General features: G+C 36.3%; 1 protein-coding gene across 1 annotated transcript in view; it reads left to right on the top strand.

Moving 5' to 3' along the window:
- Positions 1–12624, top strand: part of pigg (phosphatidylinositol glycan anchor biosynthesis class G (EMM blood group)) — a 135561-nt gene that overhangs the window by 105080 nt on the left and 17857 nt on the right. The window contains exons 11-12 of the mRNA XM_069190969.1: positions 4580–4889; positions 7087–7250. Of these exons, the coding sequence (XP_069047070.1) occupies positions 4580–4889; positions 7087–7250 (474 nt within the window). The remainder of the gene's footprint in view (positions 1–4579; positions 4890–7086; positions 7251–12624) is intronic.

Raw genomic sequence — 12624 nt, 5'->3', positions numbered from 1 at the left:
TAATCATTCCGATTAATTTACCTCTGAGATAAGAACTTGATGTATGCAATCTTATGTTATTATCAAAATGTTTGAATTTTTAATAAATAGGTAAACTAGTAAATGTTAGAATTAATATTATCATGCCTTTTCTTGCTGTTTAACAGTAGTTTGATGGTGTACCTACAGTAATTATATGGTAAAGCCCTTAAAGATAAAGTACAGCATTGGTACATTTAACAGGAATCTGTGGTTAACATTTACAGTACATAAGTAGCTTATTTTACCCTACATTTGTTAAGAGTCAATTACAGCCATTCAGGGCCTCCATATTCTGAGTAACAATAAATTGTTCTACTGTTAATGTTATTAAGTAGACATAATGACCAATTAATCTGATTTTTCTTGCTAACCAGATATTTCAAATTCACCATTTTTTCTTTTAAAATAGTTTTGCGAATTCCAGTGTTTATACAGTACTTTATTTATGTCTACAAATATTTACCAGAAATAAACCAGTTGAACTTGAACTAGAACTTGAACTTTATTGCCATATGTAACCGGTACAGGTACAATGGAATTCTTACTTACAGAAAGTCTCTCAATTGTAAAACAAGTGTAAAAAACAAAACAAAGTCCAAACAGTGCATCAAGACAATATACAAACAAACAACAGACAATGTGCAAGTAAACATGCAGACAGTTTGAATGTAAACAATACAGACGTGTAAACAATGACTGGAGACGTACAATAAATAAATTACAATGAGGTAGATGGTGATGGTGTACAGTGCCTTGCGAAAGTATTCGGCCCCCTTGAACTTTTCAGCCTTTTGCCACATTTCAGGCTTCAAACATAAAGATATAAATTTTTTATTTTATGTGAAGAATCACCAACAAGTGGGACACAATTGTGAAGTGGAACGAAATCTATTGGATTTTTGAAACTTTTTTAACTAATAAAAAAATGAAAAGTGGGGCGTGCAAAATTATTCGGCCCCCTTGCGTTAATACTTTGTAGAGCCACCTTTTGCTGCGATTACAGCTGCAAGTCGCTTGGGGTATGTCTCTATCAGTTTTGCACATCGAGAGACTGAAATTCTTGCCCATTCTTCCTTGCAAAACAGCTCGAGCTCAGTGAGGTTGGATGGAGAGCGTTTGTGAACAGCAGTTTTCAGCTCTTTCCACAGATTCTCGATTGGATTCAGGTCTGGACTTGGCCATTCAAACACCTGGATACGTTTATTTGTGAACCATTCCTTTGTAGATTTTGCTGTATGTTTGGGATCATTGTCTTGTTGGAAGATAAATCTCCGTCCCAGTTTCAGGTCTTTTGCAGACTCCAACAGGTTTTCATCCAGAATGGTCCTGTATTTGGCTGCATCCATCTTCCCCTCAATTTTAACCATCTTCCCTGTCCCTGCTGAAGAAAAGCAGGCCCAAACCATGATGCTGCCACCACCATGTTTGACAGTGGGGATGGTGTGTTGAGGGTGATGAGCTGTGTTGCTTTTACGCCAAACATATCGTTTTGCATTGTGGCCAAAAAGTTCGATTTTGGTTTCATCTGACCAGAGCACCTTCTTCCACATGTTTGGGGTGTCTCCCAGGTGGCTTGTGGCAAACTTTAGACGAGACTTTTTATGGATATCTTTGAGAAATGGCTTTCTTCTTGCCACTCTTCCATAAAGGCCAGATTTGTGCAGTGTAAGACTGATTGTTGTCCTATGGACAGACTCTCCCACCTCAGCTGTAGTTCTCTGCAGTTCATCCAGAGTGATCATGGGCCTCTTGGCTGCATCTCTGATCAGTCTTCTCCTTGTCTGAGCTGAAAGTTTAGAGGGACGGCCAGGTCTTGGTAGATTTGCAGTGGTCTGATACTCCTTCCATTTCAAGATGATCGCTTGCACAGTGCTCCTTGGGATGTTTGAAGCTTGGGAAATCTTTTTGTATCCAAATCCGGCTTTAAACTTTTCCACAACAGTATTACGGACCTGCCTGGTGTGTTCCTTGGTCTTCATGATGCTCTCTGCGCTTTCAACAGAACCTTGAGACTATCACAGAGCAGGTGCATTTATACAGAGACTTGATTACACATAGGTGGATTCTATTTATCACCATAAGTCATTTAGGACAACATTGGATCATTCAGAGATCCTCGCTGAACTTCTGGAGTGAGTTTGCTGCACTGAAAGTAAAGGGGCCGAATAATTTTGCACGCCCCACTTTTCATTTTTTTATTAGTTAAAAAAGTTTCAAAAATCCAATAGATTTCGTTCCACTTCACAATTGTGTCCCACTTGTTGGTGATTCTTCACATAAAATAAAAAATTTATATATTTATGTTTGAAGCCTGAAATGTGGCAAAAGGTTGAAAAGTTCAAGGGGGCCGAATACTTTCGCAAGGCACTGTAGGTGTGGTCCGAGGGGGATGGCTAAATGTGTTCGCCAGTCTCACTGCTTGTGGATAGAAGCTATTGAAGAATCTAGTGGTAAGTGTCCGTATGCTCTTATATCTCTTGCCTGAGGGCAGTGGGGTGAAGAGCACCTTATTCTTTTTCAGACATAGCCTCTTCTGGCTCAGCAATTTGGATTTTATATTTTATGTTTATGGTTTGTTTTCAATACCTCCACTGCACTTGTCTACATGAAACATTATCTTCAAGTATTTGTGCAGTCTTGATTTTTATCTAAATCTTTCTGAATGTCATTTGTTGCTTCTGCAGTGTTTGCTAATCCTCCTAATTTGGTATCATCTAAATAGTTTACTAACTATACAAGAAGGTACATCATTGATACGTTAAGAAGAACAGTGGACCAAGCACTGATCTCAGTAGTAGTCAAGTACTGTAATTATATCACACCAGGTTTAGTATTCAAGACTTATCTTTACCCTCTGGTTTCTTTTTACAGTAATAACAAATTCTTAATCTAAATACTTGCATTTTCCACATACTGCCTACAAATAACATAGCCACCTGAGTGTACCTTTTTAATGTTTGCATAATACCAGACAAAAAAATCATTAAATTCAAAGCTCTACGTTCTTAATTTCATAGAATGAAAAATTGGGAACTGTAGAAGATATACAGTACCTTCCTGATCTGGTCCCAATATGTGTATAGTAACTTTAATCAAAAAATGTACCCATATTACAAATTGCTCCAACATCACACAGCCCCCCCCCCAACTTTAAAACTTTAATCAGTCCAACTGACCTGGAAGCTGAAAGCATTCTTTTTTACTCAGACTGTAAATTATTCATATTTGATTTCAAGTTAAACTGCAGTCTTTTGCTCAGGAAAGGGGTGGGCGGGTGGGAGGGGGCGATAAATTGTGCTCGTTAGCCATTATTTTTTTAATTTAGCTAGATAAGTCAGCTGTTGACAAAGAAAAATTGCCCTGTTTTCACTATCAGCAGTAACACTTGGTTGATTTAAACAATATTTTATCAGGCTGTACTGCAGAAATCTCTTATGTTGAGCTACATGCCGTTATTGTGAAACTCACATTTCTAAGTGGAGATTAGTTTGTTCTTAAAAGAGAAAATCCAGGAAATCTTGGGAAGAAAAAAATGTAATCTGTGGTTTCCAGAGTGTTGCTACCAGGCAGGAGGCCCATCTCACAAAGGGACATTTTAGCAAAAGGAGAAAAATACTATTTGACCTTGTTATAACAAAAATACATTATTTTTATTATTTCATAAATTAAGTTGTTTTATTTTACTTTTGAGACATGCACAGGTTCTCTTCTAGTATTTTAAATTCTTGTTAATTTTAGTTCTCTTGTTATTTTTTAAGGAAGTGGGAGTCCCTCTCTCTGAGGAATGGTCAAATCCTTTGTTTTTATTCTGTGATTCATTTTGAAATGCTTGCTTACCATTCAACCATACAGCCCTGCAAGAAAGGATATGTTAAAATTGTAATACACTTGTGTCATGGATTGTGATTTTTTTAAAATTCTCAATATGTGGAAAAACCAAAAGATTATAACTCATAAAAAACATATTATGTCTATATGAATTTGGGAAAGCATGTTACAGTAAATTATGTTGTCCATCCTGGTAGACCTGCAGTATTTCTGCAGTATTTGTTTTCTTAAAACAATTGTATATTTTCACAGATTTATATGTAGATCATTTGTCAGTGGTAGTTTGACAGAAAAAGCAAAGGTCAGGGTTTTGATCTAGGACCCAAGGTGAGAAGAGATTTTGTACTGCTCTATCCATAAACCAGCAATGATTTCAGGATTGAAAATTAACACAGCACTACTGTACATATCAGTGGCTGCCTCACATAAACAGAATTTAAAGTTAGCCTAACTGTTATTTTCATTTAAGACTTTTAAGACTGATAAATTGTGGGCAGGTGAAAAAGAAGTGTTACCTACTGTGCATGTCAAGAAACCCAAAGTATTAAGGCAAGTAAACATGTTAACTTATGGTTTCATCTTGAATTGCTTCTGAAGTAATGTGATATTTAGAAAACAATGACCCATTCTCAGCATGGCTGCAATCATATTGACTTACTTGTCTCATTGCTTTTTTATGTTGCTGTTATTTGGTTGTCTTTATTTGTAATTTGTTTTTGTTTTCCCCTAGGGGTACTGTGGAAGCCCGTTTCGTCTACATCTTTGTCCTTGGCATCTTGTTCACAGGTGCTAAGGACTTGCTGAGGTCACAGGTCATCAGCTCAGATACCCAACTAAAGAGCAGGGGATTGTGGGAGATCTACAGTGGTGTGGTACTGCTGGCAGCTCTGCTCTTCAGGCCTCACAACCTTCCTGTCCTGTTATTCTGCCTCTTGATTCAGACCATCATGGCTCAGTTCATCTGGAAAGAGCTTCAGTATGATGCAGCACAAACTACCATAATGCATTATTGGTTTGGTCAAGCATTCCTTTACTTTCAGGTAACAGCTCATGAAACATTCATACTGTAGTTTGTGCCTGAACATGTAAAGACATTCTCAGGGTCATTCATTTGTCTCAGGATCTTTAATATTCACGTTACAAGCCATGTTACGCAATGAAGCATAAAATTATAAGCTTTTAACTGGCAATTTGCATAAAGTGATGACCACAGCCATGCTTCTGTTTTATTTTTATCAGGTATAATTACATTGTTATCATCACAGCTTTTTTTTAATTGGAAACTCTTAATAAAGAAGGAAAAGCAAAATGAAGGGTTTCATTTATTCTCCTACATGCTTGGTAAGAATAATTGAAACAAAACCTCTGCCTTCCCCGATTCTTGGGTGTTGCAGTGTGTTCAGGGGGAAGGAATCAAAATAGATATTTGAATTACACATGCCTCGATGTTCTCATCAGTGGCACCAGAAGAATTCATTTTCTGCTGTCAGTAGTCGAGAATACTTTTGTCAAATTTGTATCCTTTACGAGCCCTCACCTGGTCATGAAAAGGTGTATTTGGAGAAAGAAAGTGGAAAAATGTTCATTCCTAGCCAGCTGTCTGAACTGGAATAAATTAAGTATTTTATTGAGTCTTCAGAAGTGACCATGGAGTTGAAGTTGGACTTGTAGTGTACAGTGTAATAGCATAGATTGATTGCTCTATTGTTAACAGTTTAATTGTTATAAATTATTATAAAACTGTATAATATTAAATATTTCAAAGATATCAGTAGTCCTAACCATATTTTTAGGTAAGCACATGGCCACATAACATTTGCAGATTCAGATTGTCTCGGGTTTGTCTGGATATGAGCAGACGGATGTATTTAAACTGTATTTCTAAGCACATAGAAGTAAAGAAAGCTGGAACTTAAAAAACATAATATACTGTAGGAATTGGCATTAAGCAACCATTTCAGTTTATTCATCAATCCTATAAGCATCATATCAATACCATAAGACAAAGATGGTATATGGCTCACCCAAATGCTCTAGCCCACCACCTGAGCCCTTATCCACTCAATTACAAGTGAACACAACTGCCTTGCACAACCATCTCCATACAGTATAACTCAAATATTAAATGAACTGCATAATAATAATTTCTATCCTACATGATACAAAAGGGTAGTACTGATCAATAGTTAAGAATTTTTAAAGATCTTATTGTTATTGGATGCCATTTCTTCTATTTTCTTTTGTAATTTTCAGTTTTCGACAGTAAGACGTGTGGCAAAAGCTCCGTTGATAAGCAACTACTGGGGAATGCAAACCTGGTTTCATAGGCCCAGGCCTGTCAGGATAAACCCTGCTCCTGGAGCTCTCAAGTAAACATGCAACCTAGCAACACTGAATATCTGTAGGAATACTTGTAGTCACAGGGGACTAGCACTGTTAACCTGAAAAGGTGAATGAGAAAAAATACTGGATGTTGATAAAAGTTGTTACCTTGGATTCATGAAAGCCATACATAGCCGTTGCGCACAATGAAGTTGGACAACCCCTCGCTTCTCTGGGTTTGGCTGTGCAACATTTACGCTAATGATATAAGCAAACTGAAAAACGAAAGTTCTTCTAAAACTAAAGGACACGAGGATCATGGATTTGCTTTTAACGTTTGCTGTAGGTATTGTGAAACCTCCCAGCTATAGGAAGGAAGTTGAAATTTGAAAGAAACAGTGAGACTTACATAGTGAAATTGACTTCCAAGTAAACGTGAACATCTAATTTAGTGGTTACTAGTTTCTGTCCCTCAATTTGGCATATGGTGGTCTTCAAATCTCTTGATTGGGACTGGGACTCTCTAGAGTACAGGCTAATGACATTTGCATATACCTATACATCTTGGAATTTCCTTACCTTCTCATTACTCATTTATTGGGCGGTGTATTGAACACATATATATAAACATCAAACTGTAATTAATCTGCCATTAGTAGTACTCTGCACACTTTCCTGAAGCTAAATAAGAATTAATAGTTCTAAATCAGCTTGGATGCATTTGTCTCCTGTTGATGCATTTATTGATTGTTTCCATGTCGGTAAATAGTATTTAGGATTCTTAAAAGACATTCGAAACACATTCTAATGTTGATCTAAAACATTCTTAAATCATAACCATCAACTTCCTCTACATTTTATTTTCAAATACCGAGAGACAACATACAGTAAAAAATAACATTTTTTTTCTTTTAGGGTAATTCCAATAACATTGCAACTGTGGATATCTCAGCAGGCTTTGTGGGACTGGAGAACTATGTTGAAATTCCAGCAATTTTTCTGACAGCCTTTTGTACCTATGCAGGCCCACTATTGTGGGCCTGCCACCTAGTTTGCTATCTAAGCTCAGAAAGAGAGAGGTGAGTTAAATATTTTATTTTTCAAAATAATCTTTGGCAGATAATATACAGTAAAGTTTGTCTATACAGTATATTGAATAAGTACTTAAATGTTTTTGTGGGCGTCTGGAACATCCTACCCAGCCAAGTTGGTGAATCTGATACACTGGCTTCTTTCAAAAGCAGCTGCATGAGATCCTCAGAGCAGTTATCTACTAGCAGGCAAACAGACTAGAAAGACCGAATGGCCTCCTCTCTTTAGTAACTCTTATTAGGCCCTTAAGTTCTAAGTGGGATATCAAGAGCCTTAACCAATACAAGTGCTTATCTGGAGCAGGTGTTGATGTACAGTATCTCTTCTAATCCAGGGTCGTGGCCATTTTATTGGATGCCTGTGAACAATGTATTTTAGCTGTGCTTAAATAGCTAAGTTCCACCGTGGTAGAGTGACTTTTTGAGCCATAAAATGTATTTAATAAGTGACTTTAAGTGATAGCAGTAAGACTCTGTTGTTCAGTGTTTCTACATAAGCAACTTCTTTAGACAAATTGTGGGGAAAATGTGATGTTGTTTTTGCACATATTGTGGTAAGCTGTGTAAGCTGTGTAAAAGCATATTGTGCATTTTATGACTTAGTAGTTAATTTTTAAATGTTTGCATTGTACTAGTCTATTATGTGCAGTTCTTATATCATTTGCAAAAGCTACTGTACCTTGTTGGCAGACTTCTGGAAATGCCTTTTATCACAGAATGTGCAGCTTGCAACCCAACACAGTAGGCCTTATCATCTTGTCATGTATTTGTACACACAGTGATGGAAATTAAATTATTCTGGGGTTAATCCAAGTGAATTGTAGAGCAGTGCTTGTTGTATGAGATTTAATTTAATTTTCTTGGATGGTCTTTTACTGTACAGTACAGTCAAAAGAAAAGCCTTCAAACAGAAGGCCATCATTCAGAATCTGTAAATCTCTGTTGACTCTTGTGGTATAACTGATCTGGAATAATTTGAAGATGCTTAACTTAGAATGTTTATGTACCATTAGGACGAATAATGTGAATGGCCTGGTAGACAGTTAACTGATTATTGATTAAAACCTTCCTAGATTATATATTAAAAGCCAATGTTAAATGCATTCCTGTACCAGGCCCGGGTTACAACATAGGAATTGCATACAATGTTAAAACTGCAATGTATGTATTTAAAGATAAGTAATTACTGTTTGAAATGAATCACAAATTGAACAGTATTTAAGAGTGATTTATCATTAAGCAGCTTTCAAGCCTTTTGTTCTCACTGTGTAATTCCAATTAAAGTGTCTGATAATGAGCTTGAAGGAAGAGGCTTTGAAAATATAGTGTTTGCACACTGTAGCATTTTAATGTTTGACATCTTGTAGTGTGTAAGTCCTTCCCCCAGGATTTCTCTTGAAAATGAGCAACTGTTAACATCATTTCAGTTCAGCAAAGGGAAGGGAAAGCAAAGTTTGAAGAGCATGTGTTCTGCATATCACAACTGTAGGTGGGAGGGCTTTAAGCACCCCACTTAAATTCATTTAACTTTTTTACTTTTGGATAAATTAATAGAGAAATCTGATGCATCTTGTATAAAGATTTATCAATTCCTCTCTAGATGGGCTTTTTAACAAAATTAATGCAGATGAAAAAAAAAAAAATCCTATGCAGTTGCGCAGTTGGTATCTGTCTTCCACTGCAGGCTTATGCTGCTCTGTGCTGCTGTGAAGGACTGCTATCCCAGGTGTCAGCAGACACAATCCTTCCATCATCATCATTTGACTGTCTGAATACCAATGTTACTAAGCATTGCACACACTTTGGGCTCTTATGTACAGTTTGTTCTGATCCATTATTGATTGGAAAGACAGTTTGTTAGAGAGCCCTTCTGACACAGTATCTTATCATCTCAGATACCTGCTCACCATCATCAGATAGAACTGGGATTTTGAATTTGCATCCTCTGTCATTAACGAACGTCTAAAATAAATGATTGATCTAGTTAAAGAAGATAAAATAGTTTGAGTAATGTACAGTAATTGCACTTATTGAAATAATATTCCTGATTTTGATTGTCATCATATATTTGCTTGTTTCCTTAGAAAATAAATCAAATACAGAGCAAAAACTTTTCCCCTCATCCCTTTGCTGGTACACCTTATTACTACAGCTATCTGTTAAAGGACTGTAGGAGCCAAATCACACAAAATTAGTAGAATTATAGTTTACAAAGTAACAAGTAATAGGTGTATTCCATGCTGAGAAGAGAAGAAAGAAAACACAATGTTTTGGCTGTGGAGCCTTCTTCAGGTGTGAGAAAGAGAGGGCAGTAAGCAAAGGTCATGTAGCGGGAGAAAAAAAGCTGGGAGAGAGGAGGAGTGAGGGGTGGGAGCAGGGGACAGAAAGAGAGGCCAATCAGGCGGTGTGAAGTCAGGATAGGTGAAGAGAGGGCTGAAATGAGACCTACAATGAATAGAGAGAATTTAGAAGAAAAGTAGTCTGTCATTAAGAGAAGGGGGAAGGTGTGATCTTAGCTGCAGGATAATTGTAGTTTCAAATTGTAGATTTGTTAATAAATTATACAATTTATTAAATTGAAGTTTAATATAGACCTGCCTGCACCAACAACATCACTCCATGCCTTCACTGTCCTCCCACTCTCACCATCAAGCTTGGCAATATGAAGCACTATAAATATAATAACTATAAAACTCTGGATCCAATAATTGTTGTAGAGGTTTCCAATAAAGCACCAAACAACTGCATAGCTGTTGTCAGGGCAGCCGACCATATCCGTTTCTACTGCTGTGAAAAGCCAAGGCCTCATTTGTTGTTCAACAAGAGCAATAAACCTAGGCTTTTCTTGTTTGGAATAGTGGAAGAATATGTGGAGATTCAAAACATTTTAAAAAAGATGCTTGTGGATTTACATAAGCGGCTAGGGATATGTTTCCATATCAGCATCCATGAATGGTCAAGTACACTCTGTGAAGAAAATTCAAGTGAATCATTTCATGATTAGACGAAAGTCCCACAATGAGCATTGTTTTCCATCTGCAGAGGTTCAAATGTTTTTTTCAGACATCCACTATGTCATTTGGTTTATTTCTCCTCTCAATCAGACGTTGTAGAAATACCCTACTTTAAGGGTAGCACATTTCCAACAATTTCAGCGTGCAGAACTTTAACCAGCTAATGATAGACAAAGTTGGGAATAATAAATTGTGAAACACTCCCACAATTAGCTTAAAGTCTACTGAGGTTCATTAAGTTTCATTTTAGACAACACAGCTGAATCATAACAGTTCTGAAATTTAGAAATTGATATGTAGTGGATATCAATTACAAATCCCACTTTAAGTTTTTAAGAGCTGAAAGTAGTTCCTGAACAGAAAGTTGAAATCAATTATTCTGTGATTAAGAACGAAGTTTTATTAAAAGGCAACTGAGATCATGAAGGACAAGGGCTGGAAAACACTGCCTTCAAATAGAAAAAAGGAATAATAGAACTTGAATCATAGAAATTTCATGGAAGGAAGCACATTCTTAAATATTATGAAGACACAATTTTGGAAACTGTGAAAATGTGTCCAACTGTTCAGGTCAGCATCTACCCTTTTAAAAAATTTTACTTAAGTAATTTAATGTGATGTCATGTAAAATATAGCAATTTTCATGGTGTCTGAAGTGTGTGGCTGGTAGCACAATCGTAATTCCATTTCAAAATATAATAGTAATAATGCATACTTAGACCAATTCAATTTATACCCTGACTGAGTACCAATATTATTAAAAATACTGGAGGATACAGTAATTGGGGAGCCTATAACTATAAGCTATATATACAGTATGCATCCAGCAATATACAACATTGATAGTTTTTAACAGAAATAGAAGTAGAAACAGTAGATTGATGGACAACAACAACAGTAAGCTAGTATTTCCAAAGACAGGGTGAACATAAGAGATGAAAGTATGTCCCTAGAAACAACAAATGGGAAAGACTTTCTGCCATTTAATACCAATGCTGAAGGTAAATCATGTTCTGAACCTAACTCTGTTTCCATTTCAGTAGTTTTTACTATGATGGGATTCGTGCAGTTGTGGGGCAGATAAAGTACATGTATTTTTAATGTCTGTTCAAGCTGCTCCATACAATGCAGGGGACTTCCACCAAACCACAGCTAATTTAAAGAAATTCCTACGATTTCGCTTGAAAATTCATCCACAGTGTTTTTAACACTGTAGCATTAAAACCACATTATGTGTCACAAATGTGTCAAATCTGTCTAAATTCTCATGGATTTGTGAGAGCAACACGAGAACTAGCTCAGCATTGTGTTCCACAGATAAAAGTGTTTGTAGAGGCAAAATGTTACCACTTCTGGAATGTAGTGTACTGTATAACCAGAAGAAAAGTTCATTTTTTTACTTAGGGTTCCATATAAAGATGCTGCCACACCCAGATCAAACTTACAGTTTCACAATATACTTGGCTTCCATCCCCTTCAGCCTAAATCTGTCAGGCTTGTAATTCAAAGCAGCATTTGTGTCTGTACCCACAATCATGTATGAACAGGAAAATAATCTAGTTCAAATGCTGTAGGGGCATAAATGGAAAAAAAACAACATAAAATTTGTACATAAAATATATGTTCTTAAATATGTCTGTCTATCTGTAGCACCAGGAACTGATCCAGTTATTAAAATATGAAATGTATGTCTTATTACAAGTGCACTTTGCAAACTCCCCATAATAATACATATGAACAAATAAACCAGTATCATGCTGTTTCAGATGAGCCTTTTGTAACATGGTAACATTTTTTCCTAAATAGCAAATTTGAATAGACAGAGCATAAGGACATAAGCAGGGATCCAGAACAAAATAGGAACATTAGTCATGGGTATTAGAAACCAAGCCCATTATCAAAGAGGTATAAATAATTGTGTGTTGTGTGAGTGAAGGATACATTGCAGCTGCAGCTCAAAACTGTAGAAATACAGAGACAGGCAGAAATAGAAATTAAATCCTTAACCTTGAACCTTTAAAAAGGTACCTTATCACTATCAAAAACAGGAAACCTCCCAAAAATCCGGGAGCTTCTACCCACATAATCTTCTTTCTTTGCCTAATTCATGACACTTTCACAAAATTCTAAATATCTATAAAACAACCTTATATATAACCTTATACTATATCTTTCTATCTGTATCTATAAAATAAAATTGCAGTGCTCCTTCTTACAGTGTAGTCAGAAAATATGAGGCCCCCTAGTAAGAAGAGAAGAAACATGTCACAAATTTACAGATAAACTGGTTAATGCCTTAGTCAGTTACCAACTTTTCACACTAGCATATGGTTTGCATACAACATAAT

The sequence above is a fragment of the Lepisosteus oculatus genome, chromosome 1 (assembly GCF_040954835.1).
Source record: "Lepisosteus oculatus isolate fLepOcu1 chromosome 1, fLepOcu1.hap2, whole genome shotgun sequence".
Taxonomy (NCBI): domain Eukaryota; kingdom Metazoa; phylum Chordata; class Actinopteri; order Semionotiformes; family Lepisosteidae; genus Lepisosteus; species Lepisosteus oculatus.
The sequence above is the reverse complement of the archived record's forward strand: the minus strand, read 5'-3'. Positions and strand labels throughout refer to the sequence as shown.